General features: G+C 49.3%; 1 protein-coding gene across 5 annotated transcripts in view; it reads left to right on the forward strand.

Moving 5' to 3' along the window:
• AATK (apoptosis associated tyrosine kinase) overlaps positions 1-14,658 on the forward strand; it is a 64,653-nt gene extending 49,995 nt beyond the window's left edge. The window contains exons 10-14 of one of the 5 annotated variants that reach the window (XR_005744497.1): positions 1,693-4,504; positions 6,001-6,106; positions 8,219-8,443; positions 12,257-13,563; positions 14,298-14,658. Coding sequence is in view for 1 of the 5 variants with exons in the window: in XM_040330943.1 (XP_040186877.1) it covers positions 1,693-4,504; positions 6,001-6,106; positions 8,219-8,443; positions 12,257-12,285 (3,172 nt within the window). In the remaining 4 variants the exon portion in view is untranslated. The other 4 variants (XR_005744498.1, XR_005744499.1, XR_005744500.1 and 1 more) reach the window with 4 other exon arrangements.
• Positions 14,659-18,089: the final 3,431 nt, after the last annotated feature.

Raw genomic sequence — 18,089 nt, forward strand, 5'->3', positions numbered from 1 at the left:
GGGATTCCTGGGGTCTGTCCACCCAGGTGGGATGGGGATTCCAGGGGTCTGTCCACCCAGATGGGATGGGGTTGTTCTTTTTTTTTTTAAATACAGCGCTCGTATTGCGAAATGCTTGTTAACCGTGTTACTCGCAATCCGAGGTTCCACTGTAGTTGCAATCCAAACAGTTATCTATCAGCATATAGTGACTAGTATCTATGCTAGGAAATTTAGTCCTCCCTAGTGTACTAGGCAGAAGTCCAGGGGGGCCCATACTTTTTCATATATCCATTGACAACCCCTGTTTATATACGTAATCCTACCTGCCTAGGGCTGATCCAATCTGTGCCTTCCAGGAGGGGGGGGGGGGTTGTTTGGCATAATCCATTTAAGGAGTACAGTAAATACTCGAGTATAAGCCGAGTTTTTCAGCACATTTTCTGTTGCTGAAAATGCCCCGATCGGCTTATACTCGAGTCACCTTTTTGCGCATGATCTCCCGGACTTTGGGGACCCGGTACCCCAAACTTGCCACACATGTAACCCCAGTTCTCCTCTACAAGTGTGCAAAGTTTGCTGTCTGGTAGACCTATGGCCGGGGAGCACCAATTTTTCAAAGCCGGGCACCTCTTCTATATACAGTACTCCAATGTTAAACGTCGGTCTAGTCATGGGCGCAGTGGGGCATGGGCACAGTGAGGCATGCACATGGACACAGTGAGGCACAGTGAGGCATGCAGATGGACACCCTAGGCTCATACTCAAGTCAATAAGTTTTCACATTTTTTTTGTGATAAAATTAGGTGCCTCGGCTTATATTCAGGTGGGATTATAATCGAGTATATACAGTATTTTTTTTTGGGCGTAAAAGAGAAGGTATGAAATCAGTAATTTGGAGTGATGAGAGCATTGTTCGTAATCATGAACCCCCAATAATGCCAACTCAGTCAGCACTGGAAGGGACAGTTGCAATGTAGAGTTTATTTCCCCAAATACCTCCGTCCAGTATGCCGAGATGATAGGACAGTCCCAGATTTTTTTTTCCTATGTGCGCTTTACATCTAGGACACTTAGGGTCCCTATCCGGAAATATTCTGTGAAGTCTTTGGGGCGTATAGTATATTCTGTGCAATAATGTTACCTGTATGAGTTTGTTCTTAGAGGAGATAACTAATTTGGGGCCATATTCCAAACAGTCCTCCCATCCTTCCCTGTCTAGTGAGGGTATGTCACTGTGCCATGTTTCCCATAGTTTCTCTAGCTTGGGGGGAGTCGGTGCCCAGGAGTGCACCATATAGTGTGGATAAGGGTTTAGTTAGATCCCCTGGCACCAGAAGCTCCTGTATAGGGTCAGCCCTGAGTATGGGCGGGCGAGGGAATTGGGGCCCTGGTAGCATGTTTAAGTTGCAGATATCTGAATTCCATCCAGCTAGGTAAGTTGTATTTGGCCTTCAGGTCCGTAAACTGTAGTAGGGTACCCTGGGGCATGATATGATCCAGTGTCGTAATGCCATATCTGGCCCACAACTGGGGATCTGGGATGGAACGGATGGGCCCGTATAATTAGGTGAAACTCATAGAGGGGCACAGAAGAGGTATTTGACGTTTTAAACTTTCGAGTACAGCTTTACTTTTGGGCACAGCAGGGAAAAAAATCTTCATTAAATTCCTAATCAATGTCCCACTCATGCTGTTTGTGTTTTCTCTTAGGTATGAGGTGATGCAGTTTTGCTGGCTGCAGCCTGATCAGAGACCAACCGTGGAAGAGGTCCATCTACTACTTTCATACCTGACTGTGAAGGGATCTGGCGAGCTGGAGGAAGAGTTTGAGAAGCGTTGGAACTCTATGAAACCCAATGGTGGAACAGATGGCGGTCCTCACCATGAGCCCGAGCTGTCCTCTTACCCTCTGCTGGAGCACTTTTCTTCGGATGGGTTTCACTCAGATGGAGATGATGTGCTGACAGTAACTCAGACCAGCCAAGGGCTTAACTTTGAGTACAAATGGGAGCGTGGGCGGCATGAGCAATATCCACTGAGCCCTGGGTGCCAGCCTTACCAAGATATGTACTATACAACCAGCACTGGTGAAAGACTCAGTCTTGGCGTGTCACCATCTGGCTACGATGAGAAGGACTGCAACCCAAACTCACGCCCGCTTGAGCTGGTACCCGTTCTGAGTGCTCGGAGCCCTTCAGTGGCAGGAGACTACTATATTCGTATTGAAGAGCCTTTGGGGAGCAACGTCGAGCAGGACTACAGCCCACAGCATGAAGAGAACGGCGTAAAACAAAAGCAGGAACTTTCAACAGAGGACCAACCATGTGAAGATAGTCCTTCTATAAGCCTTTCCATGGAGCCCTTGCTGGAAGTTGTCTGTTCTGCCAGGGATGATAGCTCAGTCAATCAGGCCAAAAACCAATGCTCCAGCCCCTCCTATGGAGGTGAGGCAAAGGAGAAGAACGTGCTTGACTGTTCAATAGAGGACAATAATGACTCCAGTGTATTTAATGACCCCCTTGGGTCCTCTCTATCGTTAAATCAGCTTGGCCTAAATGAGGCAGAAAAGATGGCGGCTCCAGAGACTGAGGACTGTAGTTTCACCTGTAGAGACCCTTTAGATTTGGCTGCAGTGAAGCGTGACGGTGAAGATCTAGAGCAGATGGGCTTTCAGGAGGACCTGTCACCGAAGACCTCTTGTCCTGTTGCGTTCTCTCCACACTGGGCATCCAACATCTCCTCAAATAATAACGTCTCCAGTGAACCGCAACAGGCGCTTGGCATTTGGTTCAATCCACGCTCCGAGGACTCCCAGACTGGTGAGACTGAACCATTTGGTCCTGAATCGTGGCAGATTGCAGAGTCTGGGGAGGGGGACAATGTCGCTTCTTCAACAACGGCGGAGGATCAGTTTTACGACGCCGAGGAGTTTGCAATGCACGAGCGTTCGGTGGAAGCGGTTTCCGGAGACTCACACCTCCAGGTCTCTTCTCCTGTGTCGGAAGCATGTGATATTAAATCCTCGACATTGCAATCAGATGAAATCCGCCATCCTCTAGCATCCCCAGACAGTGAAGAAGTGACCCCTGAATTAGAAATGGATCCTCTCGGAGTTTGTTTTATAGAACGTTGCGAGCCTCCTACACATGACCTTCACATAACAGAGGAGGACATATCTGTCGCTGGATCTCAGGGGGCTTCCCTACAAAGCTTATCAGATGAACACTGTCATCTCAGCAAGGATAAAGACTTTTATCAAACTCCCAGTGACAGCGATGATGAAGACACCATGGAGCTGACTTCAGGGGTCTTCACAGACCTGTCTAGTGAGAGAGGAGACACGGCCCCGTCTTTCAGATCCCTACAGAAACAGGTCGGGACCCCGGATTCACTGGACTCCCTGGACATGCCATCAACTGCAAGCTCCTGTGATGCCTTCAGCCTTGGAACCTATGCCCCTTCTGCCCAACATAAAGCACTGGACAGCGGTTACGACACGGAAAATTACGAGTCTCCAGAATTTGTGTTAAAAGAACCACAAGAGAGCCGGGAGACTGAGGGATATTATCAGCTGAGCCAACCTCCAGAACAGAGCCTGGAACCTGGAGACATGCCAATGTCCCGCTCGGTCAGCAGCGACTTACAAGGTCTGGATGCCAAGAACCCCTACAGAGACTCTGCCTATTTCTCCGACTACGACTCCTTTAATCGGGAAGAAGAGGAGGAAGGAGACCAAGGTGAAGAAAGGGAAGAGGAAGGAGCCACAAAGACTAATCCCTGTGTAGATCTAAACATGGAACCCACAGAACCTAACCTAATAGAAAGCACTGAGAACCTAAAGGATGACCAAGGCCAATGCCCAGCCACTGTAGAGACGGATAAACCTCCTTCCCCTTTGCCTGCGTTACCTTCATCTGACTCCCTGCTTCAGCTGCCTCTCATCATAAGAGAAGAGTCTGTAGATGAGGGCTTGGGCTTAGAATGTTCTAAAGACTCTTCTCTTGATAAGCAACCCACCACAAGTTCCACCGTCAAGTCGTCCTCGCACAGAACCTTTACCCTGTCCCCTGTCCAGCTTTGTCTCACCAAAGCATGCACTGTAAAGCAGGGCTCAGCCGGAAGCATCACTTTGACCACTGGGCTTCAGCCAGAAGAGAAGACGACTTCCAACAGGGAATCCTCGGGGGCGTGCCACCTGTCCAAATGCGTCTCGCCTCCTCTTATCCGAAAGGAGGGCAGAGTGGGCGACTCCACCGATGACGACGAAGAGGAGGAAGAGAGTGAGGACAGCGATGAATCCGACGAGGAGCTCCGCTGCTACAACATCCAGGAGCACAGCGAAGAGAGCGAAGAGGAACATCCCGCCATCCCCATTGTTATCACTGATAACGCCAGCGCTAGCCACTTGCGAAGTCTTCTAAAGACGCCCAACTTCTTGCCCCAGACTGCCTCCGAGGATTCCGATCGGAAGAAGAAGGCTGTATCTTTCTACGATGATGTTACTGTCTATCTATTTGATCAGGTACGTGGGTGTGGAAGTTCACATTCCTTGTGTGGGTCTTCGTTTAACCACTTCACATCCAGGCCAATTCTGACACTTCCCTCCTACATGTAAAAATCATAATTTCCATGCTAGAAAATTATGTAGAACACCCAAACATTATATATGTTTTTTTTTAGCAGAGACCCTAGAGCAGTGATGGCGAACCTTGGCACCCCAGATGTTTTGGAACTACATTTCCCATGATGCTCATGCACTCTGCAATGTAGCTGAGCATCATGGGAAATGTAGTTCCAAAACATCTGGGGTGCCGAGGTTCGCCATCACTGCCCTAGAGAATACAATGGCGGTCATTGCAACTTTTTATCTTGCGCGGTATTTGCGCAGCAATTTTTTAAACGCGTTTTTTTGTTTTTTTTTAAATAAAACAGTTTCATGCTTAACCACTTAAGGACCGCCTAACGCCGATATACGTCGGCAGAATGGCACGGCTGGGCACAATCACGTACCTGTACGTGATTGTTAAATGCCCAGCCGTGGGTCGCGGGCCCGCGACCCGGTCCGAAGCTCCGTGAGCGCAGACACGGGACTCGCGGACCGATCGCCGCTGGAGTCCCGCGATCGGTCCCCGGAGCTGAAGAACGGGGAGAGCTGTGTGTAAACACAGCTTCCCCGTTCTTCACTGTGGCGCCGTCATCGATCGTGTGTTCCCTAATATAAGGAACCACAATCAATGACGTCACACTTACAGCCACACCCCCCTACAGTTAGAAACACAGATGAGGTCACACTTAACCCCTTCAGCGCCCCCTTGTGGTTAACTCCCAAACTGCAATTGTAATTTTCACAGTAAACAATGCATTTCTAATGCATTTTTTTGCTGTGAAAATGACAATGGTCCCAAAAATGTGTCAAAATTGTCCGAAGTGTCCGCCATAATGTCGCAGTCACGAAAAAAATCGCTGATCGCCGACATTAGTAGTAGAACATTTTTTTTATATAAAAATGCAATAAAACTATCCCCTTTTTTGTAAACGCTATAAATTTTGCGCAAATCAATCGATAAACGCTTATTGCGATTTTTTTTTTTTTTACCAAAAATATGTAGAAGAATACGTATCGGTCTAAACTGAGGAAAAAAATGTTTTTTTATATATTTTTGGGGGATATTACAGCAAAAAGTAAAAAATAATATTTTTTTTCAAAATTGTCGCTCTATTTTTGTTTATAGCGCAAAAACTAAAAACCGCAGAGGTGATCAAATACCACCAAAAGAAAGCTCTATTTGTGGGGAAAAAAGGACGCCAATTTTGTTTAGGAGCCACGTCGCACGACCGCGCAATTGTCAGTTAAAGCGACGCAGTGCCGAATCGCAAAAAGTGCTCTGGTCTTTGACCAGCAATATGGTCCGGGGCTTGAGTGGTTAAAAAAAAAAAAAGTCAAGTTAACAAAATTGTATATGTATTGCATTGCAGTGGAAGTTTTTTTTTTCAGACTTGTCTTTTTGTGGGTTTTAGGAGAGTCCAACACTGGATGGGGCAGATCAGGAGATCCCAGAACTGCCATCTGTACTGCAGGAGGTCCAGCAGATAACCTATAAGGAGTCCTCCAACCACCTCTTAGGTAAAGCACGGGGCAATGCACACCATTTAACCTGAACTCCAGGCAAACAACTAAATACCCCGGAGGAAACGCATGAAGGGGAGTTGCTTTAGCTTGCAAAATGTTTCTATTCCTGTCCTGAGATTTACACAGCTCTGCCACACGGCAAAAACCCGTCTAACATGAACCGTCCCTCCCCCAGCCTGTGACTGGACAGTGAAAGGAGAAGCAGCAGACTGATGAGCTCATCTCTCTGTTCACTCTGCTCTCTCTTCCTATCGGCATGCTGATTGTTGGCACATGAGCACTGCACTGGTTGACTCCTTATGCTGCTCCTCTTCGACATTTATTAATGGTTATAGAGCGGTGATAATTTGTGTCTTTCATGTCTGCCTGGAGTTCAGCTTTAAATCTGATTTCTTTTGTCCTGGAAAATCTTAAACTCTTCTTTATGGACGTTGGGATGTCCAGCGACAGTCCAGTCGCTGGCTCATTATATGAGGGAGCCAAAGGGGTTAAGCTGATAAACCCTTTTATTTTTAACCCTTATTGTATAAACACTCAATGCAGGATTCTTCCATGATTTAACACAAGGGGCAGAATCGAAAGCCTAGCGCTGGCGCTGTGGGGTAGAAAGCCTAGCGCTGGCGCTGTGGGGTAGAAAGCCTAGCGCTGGCGCTGTGGGGTAGAAAGCCTAGCGCTGGCGCTGTGGGGTAGAAAGCCTAGCGCTGGCGCTGTGGGGTAGAAAGCCTAGCACTGGCGCTGTGGGGTAGAAAGCCTAGCTCTGGCTCTGTGGGGTAGAAAGCCTAGCACTGGCACTTTGGGCTAGCACTGGCAATGTGGGCTAGAAGGACTAGCAACGTGTGGGGCAGAATAGAAAGCCTAGCATTGGCGCTGTGGGGTAAAAAGCCTAGCACTGGTGCTGTGGGCTAGAAAGCCTGGCGCTGTGGGCTAGACAGCCTAGCGCTGGCTCTGTGGGGTAGAAAGTCTAGCACTGGCTCTGTGGGGTAGAAAGTCTAGCACTGGCACTGTGGGGTAGAAAGTCTAGCACTGGCACTGTGGGCTAGAAAGCCTAGCACTGGCACTGTGGGCTAGAAAGCCTAGCACTGGCACTGTGGGCTAGAAAGCCTAGCACTGGCACTGTGGGCTAGAAAGTCTAGCACTGGTACTGTGGGCTAGGAGGACTAGAACTGGCACTGTGGGCTAGAAAGCCTAGCACTGTGGGCTAGAACGACTAGCAACGTGTGGGGCAGAATAGAAAGCCTAGCGCTGGCGCTGTGGGCTAGAAAGCCTGGCTCTGTGGGCTAGACAGCCTAGCGCTGGCTCTGTGGGCTAGAAAGCCGATCCCTGGCTCTGTGGGCTAGAAAGCCTAGCGCTGGCGCTGTGGGCTAGAAAGCCTAGCGCTGGCGCTGTGGGCTAGAAAGCCTAGCACTGGCACTGTGGGCTTGCACTGGCACTGTGGGCTAGAAAGTCTAGCACTGCTACTGTGGGCTAGGAGGACTAGAACTGGAACTGTGGGCTAGAAAGTCTAGCACTGTGGGCTAGAAGGACTAACAACATGTGGGGCAGAATAGAAAGCCTAGCGCTGGCGCTGTGGGCTAGAAAGCCTAGCGCTGGCGCTGTGGGCTAGAAAGCCTAGCGCTGGCGCTGTGGGCTAGAAAGCCTAGCGCTGGCGCTGTGGGCTAGAAAGCCTGGCGCTGGCACTGTGGACTAGAAAGTCTAGCACTGGTACTGTGGGCTAGGAGGACTAGAACTGGCACTGTGGGGTAGAAGGACTAGCAACGTGTGGGGCAGAATAGAAAGCCTAGCGCTGGCGCTGTGGACTAGAAAGCCTGGCGCTGTGGGCTAGACAGCCTGGCGCTGTGGGCTAGACAGCCTAGCGCTGGCGCTGTGGGCTAGACAGCCTAGCACTGGCGCTGTGGGCTAGACAGCCTAGCACTGGCACTGTGGGCTAGAAAGCCTGGCACTGGCACTGTGGGCTGGAAAAAGCCTAGCACTGGCACTGTGGGCTAGACTGCCTAGCACTGGACCACAATGTGGGCACTAGGTGAGAGGTTCTAGTCGATCGTTCTTGTGTACATATCGCCTGTTTTGCGGCAGGTCGCACTCTCACTATATTTTCTCCCCCGGCAGATGGCAGCTTTGGATGGGACGGTGATTTGCATGTTAAACCCGTGAGAAGCTCCTTCGTCACCTCGCTCTCACCGGCCATGTTGAACACGGAAGTGAACAGAACCCCGGAGCCCGTCCAGAAGCCGGCGCTGCCCGTTCAACTCTCCAGGTTCAGCGTGTCTCCGACCGCCGTGTCCCGGTTCTCCATAACGCAGGTGGCGGATAATGCCGCGGGGCCACTGGAAGGTGAGAGACACAACTTTACATCTTCTGGGGATCAGGAATATGTAGGATGAGTGCAGACAGAGCTTCTGGACAACCCTTCCATGACTTACCTTGTCTTGGTGGGGCAGTGGTAGGCATGAGGTCAGGTGACCAGTAGGCATGAGGTCAGGTGACCAGTAGGCATGAGGTCAGGTGACCAGTAGGCATGAGGTCAGGTGACCAGTAGGGATGAGGTCAGGTGACCAGTAGGCATGAGGTCAGGTGACCAGTAGGGATGAGGTCAGGTGACCAGTGGGGATGTGGTCAGGTGACCAGTAGGGATGTGACCAGTAGGGATGAGGTCAGGTGACTAGTAGGGATGAGGTCAGGTGACCAGTAGGGATGAGGTCAGGTGACCAGTAGGGATGTGGTCAGGTGACCAGTAGGGTTGAGGTCAGGTGACCAGTAGGGATGAGGTCAGGTGACCAGTAGGGATGTGGTCAGGTGACCAGTAGGGTTGAGGTCAGGTGACCAGTAGGGATGAGGTCAGGTGACCAGTAGGGATGTGGTCAGGTGACCAGTAGGGATGAGGTCAGGTGACCAGTAGGGATGAGGTCAGGTGACCAGTAGGGATGTGGTCAGGTGACCAGTAGGGATGTGGTCAGGTGACCAGTAGGGATGTGGTCAGGTGACCAGTAGGGATGTGGTCAGGTGACCAGTAGGGATGTGGTCAGGTGACCAGTAGGGATGAGGTCAGGTGACCAGTAGGGATGTGGTCAGGTGACCAGTAGGGATGTGGTCAGGTGACCAGTAGGGATGAGGTCAGGTGACCAGTAGGGATGAGGTCAGGTGACCAGTAGGGATGTGGTCAGGTGACCAGTAGGGATGAGGTCAGGTGACCAGTAGGGGTGAGGTCAGGTGACCAGTAGGGGTGAAGTCAGGTGACATAAAAGGGTCTTCCCCAAACTCTTACCCAACCACAAGGCTGGAGGAGCACGATTGTCTTGAATGTCTTTGTATGGTGGAGGATTACCAGGACCCTTCACTGGAGACCCCTAAACCCCATCATTTGGAAGGGGGTCACATTTTGACATGTAGGGTATCTATCTGGTTGATTAGAAGTGTATCACAAGTTTAAAGTAAACCAGAAATCCATTTATTTGGTGGTAAGACGGCTCACACTCATGGGGGTAAAGACACGGACATTACATCACCATTTACTACAAAAGGATGAAAATTCTTACTGTACCGGATTATAAAGTGTGAGCTGGAGTGTGTTAGTGTATCTAAATCTGCTAGTCCATCTAATGCTCCCCCCCCCAGACTGACAATGGTGCCCCCTGTGCTCCTTCCTCCAGAGTGTGTGGGGGGGGGGGTGCTCTAATGCAGGAGGTGTGTTACTGGGGCAGATCACCAGGTGAAAATTAAGCCAAAAAAGAAAACGAATGCAGCCGCCACATATAATGATTGGTAGGCTGCAATATATTTCTCAACCAAAGCTGCAGAGTCGCCCTTTAGGAATTGCCTGCGTCCCCCCCCCCCTCGAATGATCGGAGAGTCCTCTGTGTAGTCAGGCAGAATGTTTGTTTGCTGTGAGGAAGTGAGAGGAGACTCGGGCTGGGCGCGGCCGGCTTTGTGGTTTTACGTTTGTAGAAAACAGACTCGCCAGCAACTTGCACGGCGTGAATGAATGCATCACTGCGGGATGGCGAGCGTCACCGACACGCGTCACGCGGCGGCTTTCCTAACACATGGGAAGAGACCCGTCACACACATTACACGGCATGGGCAGCTTTATTATTGTTCTCTGCAGCATTGGGTCCAGCCATGGCTCCCTCATGCTGTGTTGAGATGGTAGCAACCCACAAATTGTGCGTTTTTTTTTTAAACACCTTTACATGCGTCTGCAGCACATGGATTTTTATTATTAGTTTAATATTCTTATTCCATCACATGGGCAGCAGCCACAGAGGTAACAGAAGGGGACGATAAAGAGGTGAAAATGGGATTTTGTTAATAAAAAAGCGCGATGGTTTATGACACACCGTGCTTCTGCATGCGCACAGTGGCTCAGTGGTTAGCACTTCCCGCCTTGCAGCACTTGTTTAAATCCAGACATTCGTTTCGTTTCAAATTCGTTTGTTTTCGTTCAGAAATATCTGAAATAACACAAAACCCGTTGAACAAATTTTTCTGAATATTTGTAAATTCGAAAACTCGGAAATACGAAAACTCATAAATCTGAAATAATACCTAATAATTAAGGAGGGATTAAATGTTTTTTTTTATAAGGTGCAAAATAAGATCCAATAATATCAAAATATGATATACATTTTTTTTTTATTTAAAAGACGAAGTAAAAATATATAAAAAAAAAAACAATTGGCAAGTACGTGTCAATACAGTTTCATGGATACAGCACTGTAGAATGGAGATCTATATAGGCAACATGTTTCACCCATATGTCAGGCTTCTTCAGGGGATGCAGTCCAATTTTGAGGTACGAGCCTTCTATTGAGAAAAAATATATACATATATAGGTAGATTCAGTAAGAGTTAGGCCGACTTATCAGTAGATAAGTCGACCTAACTCAGAATCTACGCCGACTTATGTTTAAGCGTATGCTCAAACAGAGATACGCTTAAACATATCTAAGATACGACGGCTTGCGCCGTCCTATCTTAGATTGCAATATTTTGGATGGCCGCTAGGTGGCGCTTCCATTGCGGTCGGCGTCGAATATGTAAATGAGATACGCCGATTCACGAACGTACGCCCGCCCGATGCAGTACTTTTACGCCGTTTACGTAAGAGATAGGCTGCGTAACGTTAGAGCTAGGCTCTATTGGAATAGTAATGTCAAGTATGGCCGCCGTTCCCGCGTCGAAATTCGAATTGTTTACGTCGTTTGCGTAAGTCGTCCAGGATTTACGTTGTTTACGTCCACGTCAAAATCAATAGGCCCGTGCGGCGTACTTAGCCGCAATGCACACTGGGAAATGTAGGCGCCCGGCGCATGCGCAGTAAAAGAAAATGTAAAAACCGTAAGGTCAAGCGCCATTAACATAAAACACGCCCCCCTCAAACACATTTGAATTAGGCGCCCTTACCCCCGCCGATTCAGGCTACGCCGACGTAACTTAGCAGGCAAGTACATTGTGAATCATGTACTTGCCTCGCTAACTTACGGCAGCGTAGCTTAAATTCCTTAAGCTACGCCGCCGCAAAGTTATGCGAACGTACCTGAATCTAGCGTCTAGTAATGTACCTCTAATTGGACAGCATCCCCTGAAGAAGACCGGCATATGAGCGAAACATGTTGGGAACTCCATTCTACAGTGCCGTATCCATGAAACTGTATTGACACGTACTGGCCAATTCTTTTTTTAATAATTTTTTACTTTGTCTTTTAAATAAAAAAAAAATGTATATCATATTTTGATATTATTGGACCTTATTTTGCACCTAAAAAATCCTATTTAATCCCTCCTTATCTATTCAACTAACGGATGTGGTGCTAATGATAAGTTGGTTTGCCCGTGGTTATAAAGTCCTTTCTCAACTAATAATAGCTTAACTATTACTAACTATTGAATTGTAGGAATTGGAAAAAGTTAGTGAACATAAGGAATACGAATTTATCCAAAGCTACGAATTATCCGAAATAACGAACGCCACATCTAAACGAATGGAACGCAACAAATTTAACAATAAAAAGTGAAATTCCTATTGCAGGGAATGCCTAAAATGTGACTGCTCTCAGGAGCAGGAAATTACATTTCTGGGCTTGTGTGGAGGGAATACATTGATTGGCTGATTGATTAATGAGTTTTGTGTCCCGTTTTCCCCAACAGATAAGGCGCAACCCAAAGAGAAGATCTGAAGGTTCTGGAAGGATCTGGGATTTCTCAGGACAGGAGGACGTGTGCTGCAGATCTGGAGGTCATGGAGAACCTTTATACTGTTACTTCTCTGCCGCGGCCCGGGAAACACCGGCACGAGCGCCGACCGCCGCCGAGTGTGTGTGCGCCGGGCTGGACTGACACCGCAGCCTCTCATCCCGGGGACTTTCTTTTCTTTGTGATTTGCACTCGAGAAATCTTTGGACTTGACCTGAAGTGTCTACAGGTTTGAGTGTTTTCCTATGAGTGTTCGTTGGCGTGGGAGGGTCCTTTTGAGCGTGGGAAGGTCCTATGAGCGTTCGTTGGCGTGGGAGGGTCCTTTTGAGCGTAGGAAGGTCCTATGAGCGTTTGTTGGCGTGGGAGGGTCCTATGAGCATGGGAGGGTCCTAATGAGCGTTTGTTGGCGTGGGAGGGTCCTATGTATGGATGTATATAGGCACATCTGTAAAATGTATGCGTGTGGTTTGTGAATGGATTAGTTACTCTGTGTATATAGCTATATATATATATAAATTTATAAAGGCATTACTCTTAGAAAGACAGTTAAAGTGTACCTGTCAACAGAGCTGTATTGTAGGGCATTATGAAATTGCTCAATTTTAATTTTTGGGCAGTCTGTTACCTCGTTCTCTCCACCCGTCCCCCAGTGTCCTATCTTTAGGAACAAGTGGTAGGTCAAGGACTGTGTGAGGCCTGAACCTCTCACTGTACAGCTCACACAATGGGAGGCTAAGGGCTGTATGAGGCCCTGGACCCCTCAATATGCAACTTGCATGTGATGGAAGGCCAAGGGCTGTATGAGTCCCTGGGCCCCTCACTTTGCAGCTTATGTGTGCTGGGCGGCCAAGGACTGTATAAGGCCCTGGACCCCTCACTCCTGCAGCTCACATGTGATTGGAGGGTCAGGGGCTGTGAGAGGTCTAGGGCTGTGCTCAGCCTGTGGACCCCTCACTCCTGCAGCTCACATGTGATGGATGGCCAAGGGCTGTACGAGTCCCTGGACCCATCTCCCTGCAATTCACATGTGATGGGAGGCCAAGGGCTGTATGAGACCCTGGACCCATCACTTTGCAGCTCACCTGTGATTGGAGGGTCAGGGGCTGTGAGAGGTCTAGGGCTGTGCTTGGCTTTGACCCCTCACTCCTGCAGCTCACATGTGATTGGAGGGTCAGGGGCTGTGAGAGGTCTAGGGCTGTGCTTGGCTTTGACCCCTCACTCCTGCAGCTCACATGTGATTGGAGGGTCAGGAGCTGTGAGAGGTCTAGGGCTGTGAGAGGTCTAGGGCTGTGCTTGGCCTGGACCCCTCACTCCTGCAGCTCACATGTGATGAAAGGCCAAGGGCTTGTAAGAGTCCCTGGACCCATCACTCTGCAATTCACATGTGATGGGAGGCCAAGGGCTGTATGAGGTCCTGGACCCATCACTTGGCAGCTCGCACATGATGGGAGGCCAAGGGCTGTATGAGTCCCTGGGCCCCTCACTTTGCAGCTTACATGTGATTGGAGGGTCAGGCGCTATGAGAGGTCTAGGGCTGTGCTTGGCCTTGACCCCTCACTCCTGCAGCTCACATGCAATTGAAGGGTTGAGAGGTCTAGGGCTTTGCTTGGCCTGGACCCCTCACTCCTGCAGCTCACATGTGATTGGAGGGTCAGGCGCTATGAGAGGTCTAGGGCTGCGCTTGGCCTTGACCCCTTGCTCTGCAGTTTACATGTGATTGGAGGGTCAGGGGCTGTGAGAGGTCTAGGGCTGTGCTCGGCCTGGACCCCTCACTCTTGCAGCTCACATGTGATGGAAGGCCAAGGGCTTGTAAGAGTCCCTGGACCCATCAATCTGCAATTCACATGTGATGGGAGGCCAAGGGCTGTACGAGTCCCTGGGCCCCTCACTTTGCAGCTTACATGCGATTGAAGGGTGAGAGGTCTAGGGCTTTGCTTGGCCTGCACCCCTCACTCCTGCAGCTCACATGTGATTGGAGGGTCAGGGGCTGTGAGAGGTCTAGGGCTGTGCTCGGCCTGGACCCCTCACTCCTGCAGCTCACATGTGATTGGAGGGTCAGGGGCTGTGAGAGGTCTAGGGCTGTGCTCGGCCTGGACCCCTCACTCTTGCAGCTCACATGTGATGGAAGGCCAAGGGCTTGTAAGAGTCCCTGGACCCATCACTCTGCAATTCACATGTGATGGGAGGCCAAGGGCTGTACGAGTCCCTGGACCCATCACTCTGCAATTCACATGTGATGGGAGGCCAAGGGCTGTACGAGTCCCTGGACACCCGTCACTTTGCAGCTCCCGTGTGATTGGAGGGTCAAACACTGTGTGAGGTCTAGGGCTGTGCTTGGCCTGGACCCCTCACTCCTGCGGCTCACATGTGATTGGAGGGTCAGACACTGTGTGAGGTCTAGGGCTGTGCTTGGCCTTGACCCCTTGCTCTGCAGCTCACATGTGATGGGAGGCCAAAGGCTGTGCTCGGCTTGGACCCATCACTCTGCAATTCACATGTGATTGGAGGGTCAGGGGCTGTGCTAGGTCTGGACCCCTCACTCTGTAGCTGATACAGAGCCGTGTAGTAGTTCGGGTCTGGCACGGCCCCTGATGTTCCATGCACTGATGGGCGGAGGAGGGGCTCCTGAATGATCTAGCGCTCTCAGCTCATGAACTCATATTGGCGAGCTGTGCTGTGTGAAGTCCATATTTTGCGGACTTAGATGGACCGGTGGATCGGGGAGATGCTGCTATTGACAGCTGGTCAGTACCACGTGGGACTGATCAAAGCTTCTTTTTATTTTTATTTTATTTTTTTTAAGAAAAGGGTTCTGACCTCACAAAGCCCTCTTCACCCAATAGAAATGAATGAGCTGAGATCCAAAGAATATATGTTGCATTTTTTTTTTTAACCTACTTTCCTTGCCTTGGGTCCCTAAAACCTTACAAGGGCCCATCCCTTTATCTCTATAGGTTAGGAGCAAATAAAGAAAAGGCCCCCCCCCCCCCCACTCCCAGTCTAGCTGAGGGGTGGCCATGCGAAGGTTCATTTTCATACCTGTGCACATGTGCTTGGCAGTTAGAGGCACTCATGACAGGTACACTTTATAATAGATATCACCCGGCTCCGAGGGGGCGGGTCTTAACTGATGCACTGGGGAAACCTTTTAATTGTTTTTACACTGAAGACAAAAAAGCCTTCTCGTTGATCGTCTCGGCACGGGGGGAGGGGGGGCGCTTCTACTAACGCCGGATGCACCTCCACTGTACACTGAATGGGCCAGCCCAGCCCCCGCACTTAAAGATTTGAGGTGACTTCATCATGGACACATTTCCTTTCCGGCTTCTGTGGCATGGAATGCGCTTGCTTGGGGGGGGGAGGGGCCACCCTCCCGCTGTATTCCGATTGTTTGGACTGGGGGGGACATAATATGCCACTTTTAATGCACTTCACCCCCCCTCGGGGGTTGGCAGACACGTCACATGACCTGTGGACAACCGTCGCCCTCTACGGGGCTGGATGTGAAAAACGCAGGCCAATCGCCTGAAAAAGGGGGCGGATCCTAACCGGAGGACGTTGTTACTTTTTCCATATTACCTGCTGATGTTATTGCTCGCTGTGTCTATCCAATTAGAATCTATAGAGGTGGATGAGAAATATTTATATTTTGTAACAGATGATAAATGAACTCTTTACAAAGCCGATGCTGGTGGTGGGTCACTGCAGCGTTTATGTACATAACTATATTCTGTATATTCCCAGTGAGCGTTCTGAAGGGCCGATGCATAAATGATTTATTTTTTATGATAACCGCCATATGATTGGTGCACGTTGTTTTGTGTATAAAAGAAAAACACATGTGGGCTATTGGAGGTCATGGGGGGCATTTAATTTTTTTTTTTATAGTGTTTTTTTTATGTGTAAAGGGATTTGAACCCCTAACAGGTTCTTATTGCTGGGGGATTTTCCCTCACTTCCTGTGCAGGGGGACCCAACAGGAAGTCAAAGGAAACTCTGATATTTTTGTGTTGGAGAGAGAGCAGTGGGAGGGGTCACAGCTCCAACTCCTCCCTGTTTATGGAGAGAGAGCAGGGGGAGGGGTCACAGCTCCAACTTCTCCCTTCTTATTGCTGGGGGATTTTCCCTCACTTCCTGTGCAGGGGGACCCAACAGGAAGTCAAAGGAAACTGATATTTTTGTGTTGGGGAGGGGTCACAGCTCCAACTCCTCCCTGTTTATGGAGAGAGAGCAGGGGGAGGGGTCACAGCTCCAACTCCTCCCTTTTTATTGCCTGGGCATTTTCCCTCACTTCCTGTGCAGGGGGACCCAACAGGAAGTCAAAGGAAACTCTGATATTTTTGTGTTGGAGAGAGAGCAGTGGGAGGGGTCACAGCTCCAACTCCTCCCTGTTTATGGAGAGAGAGCAGGGGGAGGGGTCACAGCTCCAACTTCTCCCTTCTTATTGCTGGGGGATTTTCCCTCACTTCCTGTGCAGGGGGACCCAACAGGAAGTCAAAGGAAACTGATATTTTTGTGTTGGGGAGGGGTCACAGCTCCAACTCCTCCCTTTTTATTGCCTGGGCATTTTCCCTCACTTCCTGTGCAGGGGGACCCAACAGGAAGTCAAAGGAAACTCTGATATTGTTGTGTTGGAGAGAGAGCAGGGACAGGGGTCCCAGCTCCAACTCCTCCCTTCTTATTGCTGGGGGATTTTCCCTCACTTCCTGTGCAGGGGGACCCAACAGGAAGTCAAAGGAAACTCTGATATTTTTGTGTTGGGGAGAGAGAGCAGGGGGAGGGGTCACAGCTCCAACTCCTCCCTGTTTATGGGGAGAGAGCAGGGGGAGGGGTCACAGCTCCAACTCCTCCCTGTTTATGGAGAGGGGGGAGGGGTCACAGCTCCAACTCCTCCCTGTTTATGGAGAGAAAGCAGGGGGAGGGGTCACAGCTCCAACTCCTCCCTGTTTATGGCAAGAGAGCAGGGGGAGGGGTCACAGCTCCAACTCCTCCCTTCTTATTGCTGGGGGATTTCCCCTCACTTCCTGTGCAGGGGGATCCAAAAGGAAGTCAAAGGAAACTCTGATATTTTTGTGTTGGAGAGAGAGCAGGGGGAGGGGTCACAGCTCCAACTCCTCCCTTCTTATCCAAAAAAATTTAAATAAAGGGGAAGAAAACCAGCTTTGGTTTACACCGGTGTGGCTTTGAAATTGTGTGATTTACCTGCGATTTCATTAAAGAGGAACTGCAGTCACATCATTTGTCATAAAAACATCTTTGCCATTCTGAAGCTTCCCTCCAACCACTTTGCATATTATTTTATATATACCGGGATTCTGTACTTGCCTTATGTTTTACTATCCAAAGTTAAAAACAACAACAACAAAGGCAGAAGATTTAATAGATGGAAAGATTAAAGAAAATGACTGGAGTTCCGCTTTAAGACTTGCAACTTCATTAAATGGAAGTCGCAATGAAATCGCAGTAGTAATGCACAAACTTTTTTTTTTCCAAAGTTGCTGCGACTTGAGTTGCAACAATTGGGATGCGAGTCATCATGCGATTTTTGAACTGTCAAATCGCATGACAAATCACACTGGTGTGAACCGGGGCTAAAGCTGAACTCCAGACTAGAGAAATAATATCCAAATCCATTGGCCATGTGTTTCCTTCTAGATCTGTGCAGTAATGGGGGGGGGGGGGGGGGGCGACATTGTTCTTATTGTTTTAGGATGAATATTTTGGGATGGGGGCGGTGCTAAGAGTGTCAATTTAGGGGAATTTGTATTGGATGGGGAAGAAAAAGATT

This window comes from Rana temporaria, chromosome 12, assembly GCF_905171775.1.
Source record: "Rana temporaria chromosome 12, aRanTem1.1, whole genome shotgun sequence".
NCBI classification, from domain to species: domain Eukaryota; kingdom Metazoa; phylum Chordata; class Amphibia; order Anura; family Ranidae; genus Rana; species Rana temporaria.